Source organism: Cucurbita pepo, chromosome 2, assembly GCF_057944985.1.
Source record: "Cucurbita pepo subsp. pepo isolate OVF chromosome 2, ASM5794498v1, whole genome shotgun sequence".
Lineage (NCBI taxonomy): Eukaryota > Viridiplantae > Streptophyta > Magnoliopsida > Cucurbitales > Cucurbitaceae > Cucurbita > Cucurbita pepo.
In genome coordinates, this window is record NC_141799.1 from 4,045,932 (window position 1) to 4,070,330 (window position 24,399).

At 37.4% G+C, this 24,399-nt stretch overlaps 2 protein-coding genes across 3 annotated transcripts; both read left to right on the forward strand.

Annotated features, from left to right (window-relative positions):
* Positions 1–1,866: 1,866 nt before the first annotated feature.
* On the forward strand, positions 1,867–10,415 carry LOC111789410 (putative LRR receptor-like serine/threonine-protein kinase At1g53440). Of its 2 annotated transcripts, XM_023670175.2 has the most exons (24): positions 1,880–2,097; positions 3,284–3,452; positions 3,554–3,625; positions 3,715–3,783; positions 3,873–3,944; positions 4,027–4,098; positions 4,647–4,718; positions 4,801–4,872; positions 4,974–5,045; positions 5,158–5,229; positions 5,310–5,381; positions 5,492–5,566; positions 6,197–6,262; positions 6,397–6,456; positions 6,550–6,588; positions 6,675–6,724; positions 7,240–7,598; positions 7,693–7,888; positions 8,035–8,172; positions 8,751–8,869; positions 8,989–9,199; positions 9,294–9,531; positions 9,616–9,766; positions 9,846–10,415. In XM_023670175.2, the coding sequence occupies exons 1-24, from the start codon at positions 1,980–1,982 to the stop codon at positions 10,248–10,250; spliced, it is 3,039 nt and encodes a 1,012-aa protein (XP_023525943.2). In that variant the 5' UTR covers positions 1,880–1,979; the 3' UTR covers positions 10,251–10,415. The 2 variants fall into 2 exon arrangements, with proteins under 2 accessions (XP_023525942.2, XP_023525943.2); XM_023670174.2 differs by having other exon boundaries at positions 1,867–2,097; positions 9,294–9,766.
* Positions 10,416–11,059: 644 nt separating this feature from the next.
* LOC111789412 (putative LRR receptor-like serine/threonine-protein kinase At1g53440) lies at positions 11,060–23,600 on the forward strand. The gene is made up of 24 exons (XM_023670176.2): positions 11,060–11,320; positions 11,850–12,012; positions 12,387–12,458; positions 15,697–15,765; positions 15,876–15,947; positions 16,267–16,338; positions 16,896–16,967; positions 17,070–17,141; positions 17,213–17,284; positions 17,372–17,443; positions 17,521–17,592; positions 17,676–17,756; positions 17,831–17,905; positions 17,983–18,045; positions 19,015–19,050; positions 19,137–19,186; positions 19,285–19,658; positions 20,494–20,692; positions 20,762–20,917; positions 21,660–21,778; positions 22,154–22,364; positions 22,442–22,679; positions 22,785–22,935; positions 23,027–23,600. The coding sequence occupies exons 1-24, from the start codon at positions 11,083–11,085 to the stop codon at positions 23,438–23,440; spliced, it is 3,213 nt and encodes a 1,070-aa protein (XP_023525944.2). The 5' UTR covers positions 11,060–11,082; the 3' UTR covers positions 23,441–23,600.
* The last annotated feature ends 799 nt before the right edge of the window (positions 23,601–24,399 follow it).

The window sequence follows — 24,399 nt, forward strand, 5'->3', positions numbered from 1 at the left end:
TTGTTTTTGACACATTAACTTTTTGTTAATAAATCTTAATAATTATTTTTAGAATTTTCTAATTGAGAAATAAAAAAATAACTTTTACCTTCGATTTTTACACTAGGTTTTTTATTTCATTAATTTAAACCTTATTTAGATGAATGTTGAAAAATTAAAAACTCATTGATTTAATGAAATAAAGTGTAAAAAAACAAATTTCTAATAATAATAATAACTGATTATAATGTCAGTTGCCTATCAATTTTATACCAAATATACGTGAGAATCCTTTTTCTAATGTTTTTTTTTTTAATAAAAAACTTACCATAAGTTATAAGGTATAAATTGTAACATCTACATTTAAATATTAAAAGTTTTAAAAATAAATTATCTAAGTTTAAAAGTCTTGTTAAATCATAAATTATAAGTTTCAATAATACTTTAAAAAGTTTAAAAAATATATTTACCGTTAGTTTGGAAAGAAAACCGTTAATACTTTGTTTCAAAAATACTTTTAACGTTTAAAAATGTTTAACAAATATCCTTTGAGTTTTCAAAAAAATTATTAAACTTTTTTAAAAAGACTTTCAAACATTTTTTAAAAATTAAAAAATACATTTACCATTATATACCACGAATAAAAAATATTTTTGAATTTTCAAAAGTAATATTAAAAAGTATGAAGATAATCTATGAAATATTAATAGATAATTTTTGTTAACGGTAAGAATTTTTTTGACTTTCTTTAGTAAAAAATATTAATTCTAAAATTATTTTTTTTGAAAAAAGTGGAAGGAAATTAATATTAGTATTTTTAAAACACTATTAAAACTATATATATTTTTTTAAGTTTAAGAATACTTTTAAAAGTAGAGATATTTAAAAGAGAAAAATTATGAGTTTTTTTTTTTAAGTTTAAGAAAAATTATTGGAAACTTTTTCCGAATCGGGGTCTTAGCTACTCGCTTTCGAACGATCTTTCACCACCGAGTTTTGGCCATAGACTTTGTCTTAAGGATTGGGTTGTTGTTGCCGCCCTTGTAGGTAGTTCGACCCTCTCTTTTTTTTTCTGGATCTTGGTGGTTGAATGTTATAGTTAGCGTGCTAGCCGGGTTGACTCTCTACCCGAAGGCAACTATCCCTTTTTTTTGTATGCTTAACTATGACCCTTTGTTCCCCTAATGGAGTACATACACAACCCTCGAACTCAACGGTTAGGTTCGACTCTTATCTCATCGGACACCCAATGAAAAGTTGACATTCAATTACGAAGCTAATGAATAAAATTTAGATTAAAGAAAGATTCATAAAAAATAATTTATATATACTTAATATTTAGTTTTTTTTTTTTATAATTATAATTAGTTTCATAGTCTATATAAATATATTGTAAAATAAAAATTTAAAGCTACTTAAATTAGACAAAAATATGTGATGCTTGTGATGTCACATATTGGTTTGGGAGGAGAACAAATCACCATTTATAAGGGTGAGGAAACCTTCTCCTAGCAGACGCATTTCAAAACGTTCAGGGGAAGTCCGAAAGGGAAAGTCCAAAGAAGACAATATCTGCTAGTGGTGGACCTGGGTCGTTACAATGCCTATCTACAAACACGAAAGTAAAAAATAATAAATAAATAAATAAATTAAATTTACTCGAGTATAAAGTTTAATTCAATTTAAAGTTTTAATACTTCCACTCAAAATAGATATTCCCCCCCCCCCCCCCCCCAAAAAAAAAAAAAAAAAAAAAAAAAACCTAACTGGCGGCGTCTTATGCCTTTAATTTGGCAAACATATATTTCCGACATAATTCTTCTGTTCCATCCGTCACATTAAATCCCATACTTTGAATTGAATTGAATTGAAGTTTGTATTTTCCTTCTCACCCTTTAAATTCCATCATCTCTTCCTTCTCTCGCCCTCTCCCAGTACTGTTCTTTTCCGTTGATGCTCTGTTTCTCTGCTCGCTGTGTTCGACGGTCGGAACTTGGGACATGGATTTCGGGGCTTCCAATTTTTCGAATCGTGTTCGTGTTCTTGTCTTTGGGTTTCTGGTTTTCAATTTCCTTGTCGGATTTGGATCGCACGCTCAGCCTCTGCCCGAACAAGAAGGTACCCTGTTCTTTTCATTTGCTCTGCTCTGCTCTGCTCTGTTTTGCTTCCTCTGTTTTTTTTTCTTTCTATTCAGAGTTGAAATTTGATCTGTTTTGGTCTCTTCTTCTCGAAGAATCTGTGTTTTTCTGTTGGGTTACTGGGAAAACGTACAAGGAAACAACACCAGATTCCTTATTGCTCTGTTTTCGTGTTTCCTGTTTGGTTTTGACTGCAAATGGAAACTTTCCGACCTGCTCTGTTTTCCGCGATTCTGTTTGGTTGCCGAGAAACCTTCCATGGAAAATATCCCGACATAAATATCTCATTAAAATATGTTTTATTTCCATTTTAGTCCTCGCCCAGAAGTTTGTTTCCTTTTAGTCCTTATTAAATTTTGTTATTTTAGTCTGATTTTATTAAAGAATAATTCAATATGTGAGCAATAAATGTAAGGAAAAAAACATGATAATTAATTAAAATAATAAATAATAAAATATAATTTATAACAATTATTGATTATGCTGTAGTAAGCATATTCAACTTTGTCGACGTTCCTCTTATTCAAATAGTCAAACTTTGACTTTCTTATCAATTTAAATTTGGTCCCACGTGTGGTCCTATTAAGTTAAAGATATTTTCTTTTTTCTAATGATGGGCTAGAAAATTTATTAGTTAAGAGCGTTCGGAGATTTTTCTCCACCAGCTAAACCGTGTCGAGGACAATATGATATTATTGTCCCGACCTCACTCAAATTCTCGTTCCTGCCCTTATAGACATACATACTGAGCATAGAAATGTTCGTTTAATCTATAGGAGACGAGAGTGATAGTGAGAGTGAGAGAAAGATTTTTTCTCATGAACTAAATAGAACTCGGGACAATATTATAATATTGTCCCGACCTTACCCAAATCTCCACCCTAGCTCAATACATAAACACCTACTTTGTAAATAAATAAATATTTTTAAATATAAAAAATTATATTGTAATATTGAAATTTGACTTAATTGTTTATGAATTATTATTAAATTTATTTAAATGTTTTATTTTTTTTAATGTATTAAAAAAATGAAAATTACTTCTATATATATATATATATGTACATATACACATATACATATATATATACATATATACATATACATATATACATATGCATATATATACATACATATATATTAAATGAATGATCTGAATGCAACAGTGAGAGCCCTTCAAGCAATATCCAGAGAGCTAAGGAACTTGAACTGGAATGTGCACCAAAATTCCTGCATTAATGGCGATGGATTTTCCAATAGAATCATCGACGGTACTGATATTCTGCGAGAGGTTAACTGCACTTGCACCGCCACCGATTGCAGAGTCACTAGCATGTAAGGATCTTCACTTTCCTTTTGAATTTAAGCTAAAGCTTCCATTTCAGATCACCAACGAAACGCGTCTGATACTTTTTCGACTCGTTTTCTTACTACAGTCGGCTAAAGGGCCTCAATCTAATAGGAACTATGCCAGCGGCATTTGCAAATCTTACTCAGCTGCAACGGATGTAAGTCATAATCATTCCTTATAGAATAATATTGACATTTGAGTTCTTTGATTCATTTCAATACTAAGATACTTCTTCTAACAATACAGCGATCTTACTCGCAATCTAATATCCGGATCAATCCCTAGAGAGTTTGCTCGGATTCCTCTTGTTGATCTGTAAGTTATTACATATAATGGGGATAAATTGTTCTTCATTTACGAGTCCATGGAGCTTGGCAAGCTCATTTTGAATCTGTTATGTGTAGATCCATGTTGGGTAATCGGCTAAGTGGTTCAATCCCTCCTGAAATTGGTGACATTGCCACACTTGAGCATCTGTAAGTCATTGAAGTATATTGATTAAAGTTCATGTAGTGAAGATTTTTAGAGCTTGATGATGAATGAAATTTCCATTTGTAGGGTTTTGGAAAACAATCTCCTTGGAGGGAATCTTCCCGAAAGCCTTGGGAGATTGAGCCGCTTGCAAAGATTGTAAGATTCTTACTTTTCGATTTTTTGAATGATTAAAAAGTGAGTTTAGATTGACTTTCGTGAGTCGGGTTTTTGATGGGTATTTGAACATCGCTTTTCACTTGTTCAAAAGTCATATTAAACTTGTTAGGATCACACAACAACGCACACACTCGATTTAGATGTACACAAAAAATAGAGAAAGAAAATGTAAGGAGGAATATTGGCTAGAGGTTTATATTGATGACTTTAAGTATGTACAGTCGGAGAGAGCGACTACAAAGAATGCTGAAAGTACAATTTCAAAGAACTGTCTAAGGGGTATATATATATGATTCAGTTTACTATATATCACTTTACCAGATATACTCATCTATTATATATAACTATCTAACATATAACTATGCACCATTTACTTTATATGTCATTTACCCTATATAGCTTCACTGTGTATAACCGTTGAGTAACCTATAAATATAAATAAGCAGCAGTCTCCATTACCTAACAAAACTCACTTTAAACCTCAACCAGCCAATGAATACAGCTAAATCTGTTTTCATTATCGACAGGCTTCTCAGTGCAAATAACTTCACAGGGTCGATTCCAAACTCTTATGGAAACTTGAGGAACTTGACTGATTTGTAAGTTATTCTCAAGTTCATCTTAAATTTTTTTAAAGTTTCTGAGTCTTCCAAAATTTATTATTTGTACATGTTGTTGCAGTCGGATAGATGGAAATAATGTGTCAGGAAAGCTGCCCGAGTTTATTGGCAATTGGACCAAACTTGAAAGACTGTAAGTATCTGTAATATCCTAAAAATTACAGATTGTTACTAGAAGACTTAATAATCTATATCTAGCGCACTCTTAGATTATGTATAATTGTCGATACGCAGGGATATACAAGGAACCTCGATGGAGAACCCGATTCCTCGTGGCATATCTGAGTTGAAAAACTTAACTGAATTGTAAGGATTCCTACACTTCACTACTTAACATTGTTGTTTAGCTTAGTGATATGAAGAATCCGTATTAATTTGGTGAATGATTTCTAACGTAGCAATGTTTGTTCTTTCTCAGGAGGATAACCGATTTGAAGGGACCAGCAACAAGTTTTCCCAATCTGACTCAATTGACAGCTTTAGAAGAATTGTATGCAAAACTTATAAATTGTTGATTTCTTATAAGCCTTCCTGTTAGATTGATTTGTTTTAACTCTCTTTTCTAATCAGGGTCTTAAGAAATTGCTTAATCGAGGATCGTATTCCAGAATATATTGGAACGTTTAGCAGATTAAAAACTTTGTAAGTTGCTGAAATTCATTTTTCTTTTCTATGATCATGTTTGTTTGTTTGTTTAAATGTTCTTGGATGAGTTCATGCCATCTGACAATGGAACTTTTGTTTTTCTCTAGAGACCTAAGCTTCAACGAATTGAGTGGTCCAATTCCAGACACATTTCAGAATCTTGCCGGAGTTACTCGGTTCTTGTAAGCTCATATTCATAGTGTTCATATATATCGTTAAATTACAAGTTTGGTATCTAAACTTTTTGGGTTGTGCCTAATAGTGTGATCTCACAAAAGCATTCTTTATAAGAGTGTAGAAACCTTTTTCTAGTATACGCGTTTTAAAACCGTGAGGCTGACGGCGCCAAAGCAGACAATATTTGCTAGCGGTGGACTTGGACTGTTACAAATGGTATTAGAGCTAGACACCAAGCTGTGTGCCACTGAGGACGCTGGCCCCCAAGGGAGGTGGATTGTGAGATCTCACATTGGTTGTAGAGGGGAACGAAGCATCCCTTATAAGGGTGTGGAAACCTCTCCCTAGTAGGCGCGTTTTAAAACCATGAGGCTGACGGCGATACGTAATGGGCCAAAAACGGACAATATCTGCTAGCGGTGGACTTTGACTGTTACAAATACGCTCTTAATCTTTTGGGTCTACTTCAATTTTGTATCTAATAGGTCCAAAACTTTTTAGAAACAAAATTGAAAGTTCATAAACGAATTCAACACATTTTAGAAGTTAGACACGACTCCAAAAGTTTAAGGATTGTATTTTTTGCTTAGCCCATGACATGCAAAGGTGATAAATGAAATGATTTCTTGATGTAGGTTTTTGACCAACAACTCATTAAGTGGCCAAGTACCAGGCTGGATCTTGAGCAGTGAAAGGAGCATGTTAGTATAAACTCTATGATTCTCTGTTCAATACTAAAGTCTTATACTACAAAATCTTTCTTCAAATTATGTAAGCTCTTATCTATCAACTGCTCTGTCTGCTCCTGATGATGATATTATAAAATCTATTGCAGAGATTTATCTTACAACAATTTTACAGGGTCCCCAGTTTCTAGTTGTCAACAGTCTGATGTGTAAGCCATTTCATAACTACCATTTCTGTGGCGAAAGTTCTAATATTTGTAGTTCTACTTCTCTGATATATCTTATTTCATTGTTGTTTACAGGAACTTGGTTTCAAGTTATTCATCTGCAATGAATGAAACGTAAGAGAATTTACCTACCATATATGACAGCTTTTTTCTTTTTCTAAACTTCATGTGTAGTAGGTTCTAAAGTCTCTAATTTGCAGTGTTTCTTGGTGCTTGAGGAAGGATCTCCCTTGTCCTATAGGAACTCGATGTAAGTGAAGATGAATGATATTTTTACCTCTTTCGGAACGGTAGCATTTTACTAGTAGCTATTGGTGTTAAAGAGAACCGATGACCCAAAAAAACCTACGGGTTGGATTTAGTCGAGTTTAAATAAATGAAAATTTTATGGTTGGTTTGTAGGTTCCCAATGATAAAAATATACTTACAGACGTTTTATTTAAATTTTATTTCATTGATTAATTTTTTAAGATTGTTATTCTCCAATAAATGAATGTTGAATTGCTAATCTTAGTTCAATGTTTATCCACTTCTTTGTTAACAAATTTTAAACAAGTGACCATAATAACTCAACGGAAATGTTTTGTGATTGGATTGAGTTAAAGTTCTTGAGGTTCTTTAAGTTTGATAAATTTATGATTAGAACAATTGAGTTGGTCTAAAAGGTACCTCAATCTAATTTAACTCGCAAACTTCTACGAGTAGCAGCCATCAAATTCCTGATTGAACTACATGTCTGATACGTGGCTTTAATTTCTCTTGTAGTTCATTCCTTGTTCATAAATTGTGGAGGCCAAAGAATGGAGCTTGATGGTAATGCATATGAAGAGGATGTAACTCTAGGTGGCAAGTCCAATTTCCTTTCCTTCTCAGACAGATGGGCTTATAGCAGTACTGGTGTTTTCCTGGGAAATGAGAGTGCTGATTACAGAGTAACAAGTAGCAATGCGTCTATTCCGAGCATCTACCAAACCGCTCGACTCGCACCTCTTTCGCTCAAGTACTATGGACTTTGCTTGAGAAGAGGAAGTTACAATGTGAAGCTTCACTTTGCTGAAATAATGTTTACTGCTGACCAAACATTCAGCAGCTTGGGAGAGCGCATATTCGATATCTCCATTCAAGTGAGTGAAAAATGGAAAGATATTTGGTATATTTCTATGCTTAGCGTAGGAATAGAGTAATCACTATATTAAATTTTGTATTCATTCTCAACAGGGAAATTTGGTTAGAAAAGATTTTAACATATTGAAGGAAGTTGGAGTTGGTGAGAGCTTTACTTTGGAAGAGCCTAATATCTTGGTCAATGGAAGTACTCTGGAGATCCACTTATATTGGGCTGGTAAAGGAACAACGGCCATTCCAAGAAGAGGGGTTTATGGACCTTTGATATCTGGGATCACGGTGACACCAAGTAAAAGTTTTCTTCTTTTGTTTTGTTAGTCATTTAAGGATGTTTTTTTTGGTAACTTCTAGAACTTTCGTGTACTGGTTTTTTCTCTTTCAATCATTGAGATTCTATCAGTTCTAAACGGTTGCTATGCTCTTCTGCTATTGTAGACTTTGATGTGGATACTGGAGCGCTATCAGCTGGAGCTATTGCTGGCATTGTTGTGGGTAGTTTTGTGTTTGTTGTGTTGGTATTGGCTGTTCTTCGATGGAAGGGTTACTTGGGTGGAAAGGACGCTGAAGACAGTGGTAAGATACAAGTGAATGGAAACGAGAGGGCTTGGCTAGGCTAGGGAGTTATTCAATGTGCTATCCCACATCGGTTGGAGAGGGGAATAAAGCATTCCTTATAAGGGTGTGGAAATCTCTCCCTAGTAGACGCGTTTTAAAACCGTGAAGTTGATGACAATACATAACGGGCCGAAGCGGACAATATCTACTAGCGGTGGGCTTGGACTGTTACAAATGGTATTAGAGTCAGACACCGGGCGATGTGCCAGCGAGGACGCTAGGCCCCCAATGGGTGGATTTGTGAGATCCCATATCGGTTGGAGAGGGGAACAAAACATTTCTTATAAGGGTGTGAAAACTTCTCCTTAGTAGATGCGTTTTAAAATCGCGAAGTTGACGACGATACGTAACGGGCCGAAGTGGACAATATCTACTAGTGGTGGGCTTGAGTTGTTACATTCAAATTCAAGTTCATACATGTGTTTGTTTGGACTTCTTCAAAGACAAACTGAATCATTTTTAGTCAACTCTATGTGGAATATTTTGTTTAGCTTATAAATTCCTTTGATAACAAATCTGCAATCTTTTGTTTACAGAATTGAAGGCACTAGATTTAAAGACGGGCTATTTCAGTTTGAGACAAATCAAAGCAGCCACCAAAAACTTTGACCCGACGTATAAGATAGGCGAGGGAGGTTTCGGTCCTGTATACAAGGTAAGCTATGGAAGCGTTATCCTCTGTGCTCTATGTTGCATCATTGCCTAATGTCCTATCATCTTTCCTGCAATGTCGTTTACTTTGTAATCCAACATAAAACCAAACATATGTGGCAGGGTGTATTGTCGGATGGTACTCCAATTGCTGTAAAGCAGCTATCCTCTAAATCAAGGCAAGGAAACCGAGAATTCGTCACTGAGATCGGCATGATATCTGCATTACAACATCCAAATCTTGTTAAGCTTTATGGTTGTTGTATTGAAGGAAACCAGTTATTGCTCGTATATGAGTATCTAGAGAACAACAGTCTTGCTCGTGCCCTTTTTGGTAAGAATTTTAGATATGCCTGTCATATTTGTAACTTTTGTTCGTTTCTAAATAAGGTTATTGGTTATAATATGTCATGGTTTTCATTTTTAAGGCTCTGATGAGCAACGACTACACTTGGATTGGACGACACGAACGAAGATATGCTTGGGAATAGCAAAGGGATTGGCTTACCTTCATGAAGAATCTGTATTGAAAATTGTTCATAGGGATATAAAAGCTACCAACGTGCTACTTGATAAAAATCTGAGTGCCAAGATTTCTGACTTTGGGTTGGCTAGGCTTGATGAGGAGGAGAACACCCATATTAGCACAAGAATTGCAGGCACAATGTACGTCGATCTCTATCGTCCTCATGTCGATTTGTTTAGTCATTGTCTTGATAACGATAATTATATTACCGTCTTGCCTTCCAGTGGTTATATGGCTCCTGAATATGCGATGAGAGGTTACTTAACTGATAAGGCAGACGTTTATAGCTTTGGAGTTGTGGCGTTGGAGATCGTTAGTGGGAAAAGCAACACAAATTACAGGCCAAAGGAGGAATTCGTTTATCTTCTGGATTGGGTAACTGATTTTCTTTTAGCCATTAGTCGTTTAGTTCAGTGTCGATGGTCTTACATATACTTTTTCTACTTGGTTGAAGGCTTATGTACTACAAGAGCAAGGAAACGTTCTGGAACTTGTTGATCCAAGTCTCGACTCACATTACTCGAAAGAAGAGGTGATGCGGATGATTCATATAGCTCTCTTATGCACAAATCCGTCTCCGACTCTTAGGCCAACCATGTCCTCAGTAGTTAGCATGCTCGAAGGGAAAATTGCGGTCCAAGCACCGATCATCAAGCGCAGTGCAGTCGAGCAAGATGCAAGGTTCAAAGCCTTTGAAAGGCTGTCACAAGATAGCATATCAATGACTAGCATTTCGACATCATCACAAGGCATTCCAATGCAAAAAAGCACGTTAGTTGATGGGCCGTGGATTGACTCCTCTACTTCTACACACAAGGAGGAGACCCAAGATTATTCTTCAACCAGAAATCTGCTATAAATGAAAACACATCGAGTTTGATGCATTTTCTGTTTCCATTTCCATTCATATTCTTTTGTAGAGTGTTGGTTTTGTATGCTAAATAGTTCCAAAGGTTTGTTTTACCTTGGTTCTTTCTCATGGATGGCCTTTGAAACAAATAGATATCAACAATGTTCTTCTTCATGGTTCTCTTAATCAAGAGGTTTTTATTATAATTATAAAAATAACTAAAAAACTAATTTATATAAGAAAGGAAAGTAAAATAGATTTATACCTTCAAAAATTTCAAGATCTATCTTGATTCATTTTAATTTTATACCTTAAAGTATTATTTTAATATTAATTTTATATCATAAAGGACAGTGTTGTGATTCCAGCTGATCAGCTGAATGTGTGAAGAACAATACATTCTTATACATTCCTTGTCGGCGTCTACTCCATGATTGATGACTTGCTCCTTGTTTTTTAGTTGCCTTGTTAAAGCCATCGGTTCCTTGTCCAATTGGGGAGGATTCCTTCAGCAAGTGTTCAAGAGCACAGAGTCGAGTTGCCGACAAGTTGGGCAGGATGGGCTTACCTTTCTCCCAAGGGTGGGTCGTTGTAAGGTCTGGACTGTTTGTACAGCCTTCTGTTTCCTAGGACCTCTGTGACTAATGAGGTCAGTTTGGTGTATTTTAATGGATTTCAGTTTGGAAGAAGGAAAAAAAGTCTAATAATTATCACATCACAGGACAACCAACAACCATGCTTTAAATTGTCAATCTAATTATGTTCTTAGTGTTTGAAAAGTCTATGGCAAAGTCTTCTTTTCCTTCCCATTTCTCTCTCCACGTCTTGTTATATAATATATATGTTTTCTTTTTGTACTACTCTTATCTTTCTTTATCCTCTTCTTTGTTGCCTCTGTTTCCCTGCTGTTGTCATTGTCTTGTTTTTAGTTTTAGTAATCTGGGGCATGGATTTTTGTGCTTGGGCATTGAGGAGTGTTCATGTTCGTGTTCGTGTTCATGTTCTTGTCAGTGGGTTGCTGCTTTTCAGCTACATCTTGGAGTTTGGAACCGATGCCCAACTTCTACCTGAACAAGAAGGTATGTAATGTGAAAATGTGTTATTGTTGCAGTTCTTACCTTTGAATTCTCAACAGTACAAATTAACCCTTTCAATTTTTAGATCATTTTGTTAACCTTAGTTTAAAAATGAGAAAAATCTTATTTATTATTTTGATTCAGCATTTCTCTCTTCCATGTTTATTCTCTTAAATCTCTTCTCCTTCTTGTTCTCTACTGCAACATCAGAGAAAATGAGCTCTATCGGATTGGCAGTGTTTGAAGAAAATGAGTTGAACTAGATGGATAGATGACTATTTGAGGAGAGTCGTACTGTGTTCGAAAGAAAAATTATTGAGATATAAACAAAATCTTACATTGACTAGATAATGAAAAGAACGAGTATATAAATGATGAATACTATCTCTATCAATACAAGAAAAATTATAAGTGTATCTATTTACATCATTCGTTAGATTCGTTCTTTCTTTCCATTCTTAGCTGTTCTGGAGCTGGTTGGAATTTAAAATTACAAGTATATTAAGCAGATGATTTAATTTGGATGTGACAGTGAGAGCCCTTCAAGAAATATCTGCTAAGCTAAAGAACTTAAATTGGAAGGTTCACCAAAATTCTTGCATCAATGGCGACGGCTTTTTCAATGTATTTACCAACTTTACTCATATGAGAGAGGTCAACTGCACTTGTAATACAACTTGCAGAGTCACCAGCATGTAAGAGCTTTCTTTTTTCTTCTTTTTATGAATACTAATTCAAAAACACATGTTTTAATTTTACGTGAAAATATTATTTCAATATTTTAAAAAGTTTTTAGAGTAAAATACGACCCGACCATTTGAACTTAGCTTCTATTTAGTCCCTAAATTTTCAAAACTAACTTTTTGGGTACTTAATGATATGAGTATAGTAACTTGATAATCGACGCGTATTATTTCATTTGAGATGGACAGTTCGAATCTACCATATCTCCACATTTTAGATACTGAAAATAAGCTCAGTCATAGCTCTTTTCATATTAATATAAGTTAATACTTTCTTTGGATATTTATCACTTCTTTTACTTACCATATTCTCTTTGTTATGACAGACGGCTGAAGGGTGTCAATCTAGTTGGAAATCTACCTGTAGCATTTGCAAATCTAACTCAACTACGAGTGTTGTAAGTGTGCTAGATGTGCCTTTCGTAAAAAATGTGTTTTTATTATATAATTAGAGTCATGCCAAAAGTTTCACAAGTTACATCATTAAATTTTCCTTGATATTGTTACTATTTTTGTTAACCAAATTTGAGCAGGTTAACCTACATGACTTTCATGTGATATCAATGGTAAAATTTGTTTGAGGGGAAGAACATGCCCTGCAAAATAAGAAAAATATACACACAGTGTGGTGTTTGCCATACAAGCTCTAGTAAGGTTAGCTAGGAAAATTTGAGTGTAGTAAGAGATTTTTTGGAATAAGGAAGAATTTATCTTCTCAAGAGAACCCTTCATAATTTCTTATATTTTCCTTGAAAACTACCATACATATGAACCCAACAAGATTAAACCAGGAAGCTACGAGGTAGGGGCATGCATTGGGAGTGCCCCTTTAAGAAGCTAACGGTAGGGTTGAGGTTGAAGCCGAGGCGAAGAATTTGGGCTTTCTTATCCTTTAACTTATGACATGGTCCTTCTATGTTGGCCCAAATTTGTTTTGTGTTGAGTTTTTTTTCCTATTCATTTATGATTATCTTATAATTTGGGTTTGTTCTTATGGTCCAATTTCATTGATAACAATCGTGAGTCAAAGCCAGACTCCTTGTGTTGAGGGGAGTCTTACCTGTCGTGAAGTAAGAACCAAGCTCATTTGCTAAAGGCTTGGGATCTAAAAATGGGAAACTGATAATCAAAAAGTGTACTAGGTAGGGTGTCTTCCAAAGAACCATGATCATAAGAGGAATAATGTTAATGGTTGCAAGCAAAGAAGTCGGGGTCAATTGAGACATGCGCTGGTCGAGTGCCAATTGGGTACAACACAAGTCCATATGGGTGGACAATGTTGTTGTGGATAGAGCAGTTGAATTAAGTGGGGAAGAGCTTGAGAGAATGAGTTACTTACCCCATAAAAGTGCTCCAAAAAGAGAACACATGTGTATCCTTGAGTCATCTCCTCATGCCTAAGTGGATGGCTTTACAAGAGTTCTCGAGACCAGCGTTTGCTCCAAAAGGGAGCACCAGGCTGGACGTGAGAGACACAAAAAATGAAACTGCGGCAAGACTAGAGAAGTGTTAATGTAGCGTTTGCCACATGAAGGTGGCTCAGTTGAGAAGTTGGCCCAAGGGTAGTGCCAACATGTATCAAGGGTTGTGTACAGACTTTGCTATCATATGAGTTGGTGCCACGATGAGTGAATGTCATGGTTGGCTTGCGAGCCTCTCCTCGAGGGATGTATCGTTATGTGCGACTTCGAGAATATGTGGGTTGAGGCCAAGATGACCACGTTTGGGGCGCGTTCTCCCCAGTTAAGGTGAAGATATGTCAATGTTAGTTTTCCATGATCTGTGTGGTGAGTCTCGAGCCGAGTTCGAGAGAAGAGGGAGGTAGGTCCAAAGGTGGGACAAGCTACAACCATTGGGCAATTTTTATTTGTCGTGCTCATGTTGCAAGTCTCGAAGACTGAGGGAAGGTTCATCAATGGGATAACTTATAAGTAGTGCGTAGTTTTCGTATTCATTCTGAAACACGATTATTACAAGCAGGTCAGTTAGCAGTCAGTCCGACATTTGAATCATCTTCGGGATGATGTCGAGATTAAGTGAGGGAGAGTGTCACAATCCACGGTGCGATTGTACACCCAAGAAAGTCATCAAGGACGATGACTAGTTTAAGTGGGGGAGAGTGTCGCAACCGTACTAAGAAGAGAGTAGGTTGTGATCCCCCGTGTAGATAGACAAGAGGTGACACTCGAGTTGTGCTCATCTGACCATGCGAGAGTCGAGACGAACAAGTGCCATGATGTGACCGAGGAGGTTGGCGCATCATCTAGAACACCAAGAAGAGTGTGCATGAAAGCCAAGCTAAGACATAAACAAAATTGGAGGCAATGGTGGCAACAAGAGTGTCAGAGACAGGCTCGAAGAGGACCGAGTAGAGCCCAAGCCATAACTTCAAAAGTTGGGGTTTCAGCATACAACTCTGGAGTTAAGTCCGCCCATATTAAAGATGAAAGTTCACAAAATTTGGTGTCAATTGAACACCCAACAAGTGCTCTACGAAGCCATATGATTGCTCGCCAAAATCAAGTATACTCCAACCAGACCAAAAATGCCTCAAAGTTTACTATAGGGGGAGATATGGTGTCAGCTCTCCACCACCCTTGGGCTATGTGACCTAAGTGAGTTGCCTCATGGCACGTGCGTGTGTCATGGTGTGGGCGAGCATTGTAAGACGAGTGTCTTGGGCATCTTCCCTTAGAAATGAGTTTTCGAGGGCAATGTCAGACGGCACAAGTGTGCCAATATTGCGGCCCATCCCTTGAATTGGAGGTTGATATATGGGGTTACTCTTGGGTACGGTATCCAAAAAAGACTCTGCATGAACACGGGATGGTTCATGTCTTAATAGTACCCAGATGGATGGATGTTTGGGATGTCCCAATGATATAGTTAACTCATGGGTCAGTTCTTAATAAGTGTGACCAAACGAGCAACGAATGTCGATGACATCCCTAGACTTGGGATGACATTACGAAACGTAGGTTGTGTTGTTGAGAACCAAGATGACGAGATGAAAATGCGATGTTACATTTGAAGGACCTTGGTCTAGAATAGAGGCAAGGTCGAGCCGAAGGACTTGGCCTAGAGTAAAGGCAAGTTGGCTAGAGTTGCAACGAGTGAACATGCAAACATGGGCAACGTGTATGACCGAACAAGCTTAGTTTTTGCATGAGTTATGTTTGGGCAGCGAAGGAGAACCTCGCCTAAGGTCCGACGAAGCTGCTAAGCCGAACGAAAAATTATAATGGGGCTTGAGTTCCCCTTAGGCTTGTCGTGATCATATCAAGATTATGATGCCACACGGTTCAAAAAGTAGAACCATGACACATAGCGTGTGTCCCTTTGAGAGGCCGAGCAAAAGTCGAGCCCAAGGCAAAGAACTTGGGCTATTTAATGGCCTCATCCTTTCGTGTTGGTTTGAATTTGTTCTGCTTAGGGTTTTTTCTATTAATTTCTTCTCTGATCTTCATTATAATTTGGGTTTGTTCTTATAGTCTAATTTCACCGGTAACATTATTACGTTTTGCTCAGGACATGCAAAAGTTTTAAGAGGGCTTTGAGTTTGTAAAAACTTTATGGGTTCTCTTCTGAACCTTTTAATATGTACTAACAATACCTTCTTTTTTCTTTACTAAACAGAGATCTCACTTACAATCTTATATCTGGATCAATTCCTAGGGAATTTGCTCGCATTCCTCTTGTTACTTTGTGAGTTTTCATTCTCTATGTTACAGATTATGGGAAGAGATTGATCTTCGTTCAAAATATATATGAAATTTTCGCCAATTTGAATTTGAATTTGAATTTGTTATGTTCAGTGCCATGATAGGAAACCAACTTAGTGGTCAGATTCCTCCAGAAATTGGAGATATTACTTCACTTGAAGAACTGTAAGCATATACAGATTGTTCTATAGCGCTCTTATTGAAATACATGTTTTTGGTAATTGCTTCCTGTTCTTCGTTTGTTTTAAAGAATGCTCTCAAAATTGCTTAAATTTTTTGGAAACAAACGAATCTGGTTATCGTTTCTTGTTCTCAGTTTTTCAAAAACATAAATTATGCTTTGTTTTTCATTTTGTGTTATTCTTTCTTAAAGAATATTGCATTAGAGTCTGGCATGACCATATAGGTTTAAAATGTATACAGATGAAAGCTCATGTAATGAAGATTTTGGGTAGTTTGATGATCAATGGGATTGCATTTACAGGGTTTTGGCAGACAATCAAATTGGAGGAAATCTTCCTGCAAGTCTCGGAAAACTGAGCCGCTTGAGTAGAATGTAAGTAAGATTGATAACAGCCATCTTCTCTTGATGAAAAAACATTTGCTTATACACCTGTTCAATAGACCACTGCTAGCAAATATTGTCCTCTTTGGGCTTTCCCTCAAGGTTTTAAAACGCGTTTTCTAGGGAGAGGTTTCCACACCCTTATAAAGAATGTTTTGTTCCCCTCTCCAACCGATGTGGGATCTCACAATCCACTCCATTTGAGGCCCAACGTCCTCGCTGGCACACCGCCTGGTGTCCACTCCCTTTGAGATTCAGCCTCCTCACTGGCACATTGCCCGATGTTTGGCTTTGATATAATTTATAATGGCTCAAACTCACCACTAGTAGATATTGTCCTCTTTGAGCTTTCCCTTTCGGGCTTCCCCTCAAGGTTTTAAAACGCATTTGCTAGGGAGAGGTTTCCAAACCCTTATAAAGAATGTTTCGTTCCTCACTCCAGCAGATGTGGGATCTCACATTTTAGCAATGTTAGCAATGTTGGTTTATTTGTCTGTCTGATTTTCGCCATAAATACTACTAACATAATTAGTTTTCATTATTTGCAGACTTCTTTCTTCAAATAACATCACCGGGGCGATCCCAAAATCTTTTGGAAACTTGAGGAACTTGACTGAATTGTATGTCATATATATGTTGATGGGCATCTTTGAACTTTTTACTTCCTTCCTTCTTTCTCCCTACATTTTCAACTTCTGTCTAAATTCTACATGTTTTTGTAGTCGGATGGATGGGACTAACATATCAGGGAAGATACCTGATTTTATTGGCAACTGGACCAATCTTAAAATTCTGTAAGTATACAGTAGGACCAACTGGATCAATTTTCCATTCATAATCTATGCATAACCATTTATTAATGCAGCTATCTTCAAGGCACTTCATTGGAGAACCCCATTCCTGCTGCCATATCCGAGTTGAAAAACTTAACCGACCTGTGAGTATTACGTCGCTTGAGAATGTATATCGGTATTAAACAACTGATGCAAATGTTATTAATCTAGCAGTGTTTCTTGTTTGCTAGGATAATAAGTGATTTGCAGGGACCTCAGATAAGTTTCCCCAATCTGACTCAAATGACATCTTTACAAACATTGTAAGCAAAGTTTCTAAACTGCTGAATTATAATCAACTCCTTTTGTTAATCTCATCTGCTTTTCTTCTCCTATTTAGGGTCTTAAGAAATTGCTTAATCGAGGGTCGTATCCCTGAATATATCGGACAGTTTAACGTTTTAAGAATATTGTAAGTTTATGAAGTTCATTTGTGTTTGCGTTTATGACTGGAATGTTATATCATTTATTGATGGAACTCATATTTTTCAATAGAGATCTAAGCTTCAACAGATTAAGTGGTTCAATTCCAAAGACATTTGAAAATCTTTTGTTGGTCCATAAAGTTCAGTTCATGTAAGTTACTGTAATATTCGCCTTCTCAAGCTCACACGTATATTTGTTTAATTTGATGCTTGTTTTGTACGAAGGTTTCTGACTAACAACTCCTTAAGCGGCCAAGTACCGGAATGGATCGTGAACGCTGGCAACAGTGGAAGGAACATGTTAAGTACTTTTGATAATTGAAATTATATGGTGGGGAGCTCTTCTTTCGCTGACAGTATTATAAACTTTGTTGCAGAGATTTATCTTACAACAATTTTACAGGGTTGCCGAACTTCAGTTGTACACAGTCTAATAGTGTGTAAGTCACTTGATATCTACCCATTCCTTTGGTAAAATTTCTTGTAATATGTATGTATGTATATATAGCAGAGCTTGGAGGAACCTGTTAAACATAAGTCAAATTTATAATTTAATCCATACTCTATGCAACAACCCAAGCCCATGGATACGGTTCTCTTTGGACTTTTCCTCAAGGTTTTAAAACGCGTCTGCTAAGAAGAGGTTTCTACACCTTTATAAAGAATGCTTCGTTTCCCTCTCCAACCGATGTGGAATCTCACAATCCACCCCCCTTCGGGGCCTAGCGTCCTCACTGACACTCGTTCCCCTCTCTAATCGACGTGGGACCTTCCAATCCATCCCCTTTGGGGCCCAACGTCCTCGTTGACTCATTGCCTGGTGTCCACCCCCTTCGGAGCTCAACCTCCTCGCTGGCACACCACCCGGTGTCTGGCTCTGATACCATTTGTAATGGCCCAAGCCCACCGCTAGCGGATATTGTCTTATTTGGACTTTCCCTTCCGGACTTCCCTTCAAAGTTTTAAAACGCGTCTGCTAAGGAGAAGTTTCCACACCCTTATAAAGAATGCTTCATTCCCCTCTCCAACCAATGTGGTATCTCACAATCTACCCTCTTTCGGGGCCCAGCGTCCTTACTGGCACTTGTTCCTCTCTCTAATTGATGTGCGACCTCCCAATTCACCCCCTCCGGGGCCTAGCGTCCTCACTAGCACACCGCCTGATGTCCACCTCCCTTCGGGGCTTAGCTTCCTCGCGGCACACTGCCCAGTGTCTGGCTCTAATATCATTTGTAACGGCCCAAGCCCACCGCTGGACATTGTCCTCTTTAGGCTTTCCCTTCCAGGCTTCTCCTCAAGGGTTTTAAAACGCGTTTGTTAGGGAGAAGTTTTCACGCCCTTATAAAGAATATTTCGTTTCCCTCTCCAACTGATGTGGGATCTCACACTTTATTTCTGTTTTTTTATAGGAACTTGATTTCTAGTTCAGCCACTAGGAATGGAAAGTAAGTCTTTACTAACCATATATGATATGAACTTGTTCTATAAACTCAAAGCGTAACAAACAAATTCTGAAGTATTACATTTACAGTGATGATTGGTGCTTGATGAAGGATCTCCCTTGCCCTACAGAGAATCGATGTAAGCAAAGATGAGTGTGATTTTACTACTAACCAGCCATCTACAAAACTGTTGTATCAAAATATCTGTGTAATGGGTGGTTTTGATTACACTTGTAGTTCATTCGTTGTTCATTAATTGTGGAGGACGAAGCATGGAGTTGAATGGCAGTGAATACAAAGCGGATGATACTCAGGGTGGTTCATCATCGGCTAGATTCTTTTCTTCAGCTGAAAAATGGGGTTACAGTAGTACTGGTCTGTACTTGAGAAATGAACATCTTCCTTACATAGTATCAACTTCAAATAGCAATGGCAGAGCTGCTTCAAGCATCTATGCAACAGCTCGACTCTCACCACTTTCTCTCAAATATTATGGATTTTGCATGAGAAATGGAAGTTACAATGTGAAGCTTCACTTTGCTGAGATTATGTTTACCGCAGACCAGACTTATACCAGCTTGGGGAGACGCATATTTGATATCTCAATTCAAGTGAGTGTAGTTTCAATTTAAATGTCTACGGAGATAGTTGTTCTTATCTGTGAGATCCCACATCGGTTGGAGAGAGGAACGAAACATTCTTTATAAGGGTGTGGAAACCTCTCCCTAGTAGACGCGTTTTAAAAACCTTGAGGGGAACCTGAAAGGGAAAGCCCAAAGAGGACAATATCTGCTAGCGGTGGGCTTTGACTGTTACAAATGGTATCAGAGCCAAACACCGGGCGGTGTGCCAACGAGGAGGCTGAGCCCCGGACACGAGGCGGTATGTCAGCAAGGACGTTGGGTCTCCGAAGGGGGGTGGATTGTGAGATCTCACATCACTTGGAGAGGGGAACAAAGCATTCTTTATAAGGGAGTGGAAACTTCTCCCTAGCCGACTCGTTTTAAAAACTTTGAGGGGAAGCTCGAAAGGAAAAGCTCAAAGAGGACAATATCTGCTAGTGGTGGGCTTTGGTTGTTACAAATGGTATAAGAGCCAGACCACCGGGCGATGTGTCAGCGAGGAGGCTGAGCCCCGAACACAAGGCAGTATGCCAGCAAGGACGTTGGGCCTCGAAGGGGGGTGGATTGTGAGATCCCACATCACTTGGAGAGGGGAACAAAGCATTCTTTATAAGGGTGTGGAAACCACTCCCTAGCCGACGCATTTTAGAAACCTTGAGGGGAAACCCGAAAGGGACAATCCAAAGAAGACAATATCTGCTAGCGGTGTTACATTATCCATCTATTGATGATATCTTCCTCGTTTAGCTGTTGTGAGCTTTTGGTCACATTCTAAACCATCTATAGATAAATAATAATTACTATTTACTAATTGGGTTCACAGGGAAACTTGATTAGAAAAGATTTTAACATAATGGAGAATGCTGGAGGTGTTGGTAAGAGCTTTATCTTGGAAGAGCCTAATATTGTAGTGAATGGAAGCACTCTTGAGATCCACTTATATTGGGCTGGTAAAGGAACAGATTCCATTCCAGTGATAGGGGTGTATGGACCTCTAATATCTGCAATCACTGTGACACCAAGTAAATATCTTCTTTCATTTTACGATAATCACTCAAAATTTATCTTCAACAATTGATCTTCTATTGTAGACTTTGATGTGGGCACTAATGTGGAAAATGAAACTAGAGGGCTATCAGCTGGAGCTATTGCTGGCATTGTTATCGGTATTTTCTTGTTCGTCGTTTTTGTATTGGCTGTTCTTCGATGGAAGGGTTACTTAGGTCGAAAGGAAGCGGAAGACGATGGTAAGATTACAAGAGTACTATACGTAGTTAATTTTAGAGGACAATATACGCTTCCAGTGATTTAAATTTGAATTTGGTGTCTATTTAGTTCCGAGTTATTTGTTCATTGAGCCAGCTAACTTGGCGAATTACCTTAATCTTTATATTAGTAGTTTCCATGTTACTTGACATTTCAATCTTTCTTCTTTACCTTCCGGAAACCTCCATCAAAGCCTGGTTCCTCTTCTCCCTCTTCAACACTTGTTACCCGGCACCCATTGTTGCCTCCGTCACTGCTCGTTCTTACCTCGACCGCCATTTGACTTCCAGATCTAGAATAAGGGGAGCTCTCCTGTAGTAGCTCAAGCCCACCACTAGCAAATATTGTCCTCTTTGAGTTTTCCCTCTCGGGCTTCCCCTCAAGGTTTTTAGAACGCGTCTACTAGAGAAAGGTTTCCACAACACCCATATAAGGAATGTTTCGTACCCCCTCCAAATGATGTGAGACCTCACATCTCCCCTATCATTCCAGGTGTAGCGTAAGCAACCGTTGGCGGGGGAGGAGGGAGATGGTAAGGCCAAAAACGTTTCGTAAGTAGGGGGAAAAAGAAGAAAGAAGAAAATGAAAGAGATGTCAACTAACATGGTTCAACAGCATAAAACATAATATAATTTGTCAACTCTTATGTTCTTTTCAGGAGTTTTATGTCTAATTAGCTCCTTTATTTGACTAAAAAAAGTTGCATTCCTTTCTTTTTTACAGAACTTCGGGATCTAAAATTACAGACAGGTTATTTCAGTTTAAGACAAATCAAAGCAGCCACCAACAACTTCGACTCGACGCATAAGATAGGCGAGGGAGGCTTTGGTCCTGTCTACAAGGTATATGTCTGGAAACTCCATCCTCTTCTCTCTATGTTCATCGTTGTTCGATATAAGATCTTATTAGTATTGCACAACAACGTACACATTCGATTTAGATGAACACGAAAAACAAGAGAGAAATTGCAAGGAAGAATATTGACTAGAGATTTATATGGATAACTCCAAGTAGAAAATACAGAAAGTACATTTTCAAAACACTGATTAAGGAGCATATATATGGTTCAGTTTACTACACATAGCTTTATCAAATATAACTATCTACCATATATAGCTTTACTATGTATAACCATTGCTAGCTCCATAACCCAACATATCCTTCTTTCAACATGTTCTTCAAAATAATCTCGTAACTCAACATAAACTATTTGGTAGGGCGTTCTGTCGGATGGCACTTCAATTGCTGTAAAGCAGCTATCCTCTAAATCAAAGCAAGGGAACCGTGAATTCATCACTGAAATCGGCATGATATCAGCGCTACAACATCCGAATCTCGTAAAGCTCTACGGTTGTTGTATTGAAGGAAGCCAATTAATGCTTATATATGAGTATCTAGAGAACAATAATCTTGCTCGTGCCTTATTTGGTAAGTGCCTTACATATATCTTTCATTACTAACTCGTTTCAATTTCAACACAAATAGCTTATGGTTTTCATTTCAAGACCCTGAGAAGCACTCACTCCATTTGGATTGGCCAATAAGAATGAAGATTTGCTTGGGGATAGCAAAGGGGTTGGCTTACCTTCATGAAGAATCTCTATTGAAAGTTGTTCATAGAGATATAAAAGCTACCAACGTGCTACTTGATAAAAGCCTAAATGCTAAGATTTCTGACTTTGGGTTGGCTAAGCTTCATGAAGAGGAGAACACCCATATCATCACAAGAATTGCAGGCACAATGTCTCTCTCTCTCTCTCTCTCTCTCTTTCTCTATCTCATTCTAATGTTAATTTAGCTCAAACTCGTAGTCCTTTCGCGATGAGCTAGCTTTTGAATCTCTTGTAGTGGATACATGGCTCCCGAGTATGCAACGAGGGGTTATCTGACTCATAAAGCAGATGTTTATAGCTTTGGTGTCGTGGCTTTAGAGATCGTTAGTGGGAAAAGTAACACGAGTTGCATGCCAAAAGAGGAGTTTGTTTTTCTTCTTGACTGGGTAATACATTCTTATATTGTTTTATGCATACAAATGGAGTAATCTTTACAAAATGATGTTTGTTTGTTTGTTTTTTTCGACTTGCTTGAAGGCTTTCGTTCTACAAGAGGAAGGGAACTTATTAGAACTCGTGGACCCGAATCTTGGCTCAGATTACTCGAAAGAGGAGGTCGTGAGAATGCTTCATATAGCTCTCTTATGCACAAACCTGTCTCCAAGTCTTAGACCAACCATGTCTTCCGTGGTTAGTATGCTTGAAGGTAAAATCCCTGTCGAAGTAAGGAACATGAAGCGCAACACAAGTGAGCGTGATGCGAGGTTCAAAGCCTTTGAGAAGCTGTCACAGGACAGCCTAACAAGCATTTCTGCATCGTCACAATCCATTGTTCAGATGCCAAGAAGCATGTCATTCGACGGGATATACGTTGGCTCATCGTCTTCGTCTACTCAAAACAAGGACGAGACTCGAAAGTATTCTTCAACTAGAAGTCTCCTTGAAGATTGAGTCATTTCAAAGGATCAATCAGACACCAAGTTAGCTGCGCTGCTGTTGTGGCTCAACTTTTGTGCCAAATAAAGTGAACAAATGGGCTCTCAAAACAATGGTTTCTTATTGCAAAGCCATCATTCCAATCTCATAATCTTCTCTTAACATTTCATCTTTATTTACTTCTTTCTAATTTTATAATTTGTTTTTAATATTGAAATAAATCAACGTTATAAGCTAAAAGCGAACAAGCAACAACCACAATTTTGATAGCATATAACCGAGTAGGAAGAATTGACAACAAGTCACATCGCTTATAGTACATTTTAAGATATTTTAGCTTTGGTGGGTGTAGACATGATTTTGGTGACTGACTGATCATAAACCTCCGTATTGACATAACATGAATAGTAAAAACCTATCTAGCACGAAAGCAAGTAAAAGGGGTTTGGAACGAGCATACAACCATGGACAACACGTCCTGGACAAGCATGACCTCGACATCCGACACGTAGCCACAAACAACATGTCATGAAAATTCTAATTGAAGGTCCTCTCAGCATCTCTATGGAGCCACATTTTGTTGTGCTGCTCTATATTTTTAACACGTGCGATATATCTAAATTAAACTTTTCAAAGGAAAAAAGAAAATTCTAATTCATAATAATGACTTCCAACAGTTGGTCCACGTACGTGTGTATGAATCGAGCCCCGAGCCATTTAATCAAATAAATTGAAAAAATTTCATTCAAATCGAGAATGGAGATAGAGTAAAGAAATCTTTTTTAAGTTATCAAAATCCGACCCACCAACTTTATTTATTTATTATATATAATATTAATTAAGTAGAATAATTTAAGTTAAAATATTAAAATTTGCACGTTAAAATATTATTAGATTTTACATGTTTTTAATGTATATTTCGTCGCTAAGGATCAAAAAGTCACACAGCAGTGCACAATTGACTTTGAACACTC

Bases quoted from the DNA above. Each gene is read 5' to 3' on its own strand.
- LOC111789412 (XM_023670176.2), top strand. From the start codon at position 11,083: ATGTTTTCTTTTTGTACTACTCTTATCTTTCTTTATCCTCTTCTTTGT. The intron at 12,459-15,696 runs GTAAGTGTGCTA...TTTACTAAACAG, and splicing joins CTAACTCAACTACGAGTGTT to AGATCTCACTTACAATCTTA. The intron at 22,365-22,441 runs GTAAGTGCCTTA...TTTCATTTCAAG, and splicing joins TCTTGCTCGTGCCTTATTTG to ACCCTGAGAAGCACTCACTC.
- LOC111789410 (XM_023670174.2), top strand. From the start codon at position 1,980: ATGGATTTCGGGGCTTCCAATTTTTCGAATCGTGTTCGTGTTCTTGTC. The intron at 4,873-4,973 runs GTAAGTATCTGT...GTCGATACGCAG, and splicing joins TGGACCAAACTTGAAAGACT to GGATATACAAGGAACCTCGA. The intron at 7,889-8,034 runs GTAAAAGTTTTC...CTGCTATTGTAG, and splicing joins TGGGATCACGGTGACACCAA to ACTTTGATGTGGATACTGGA.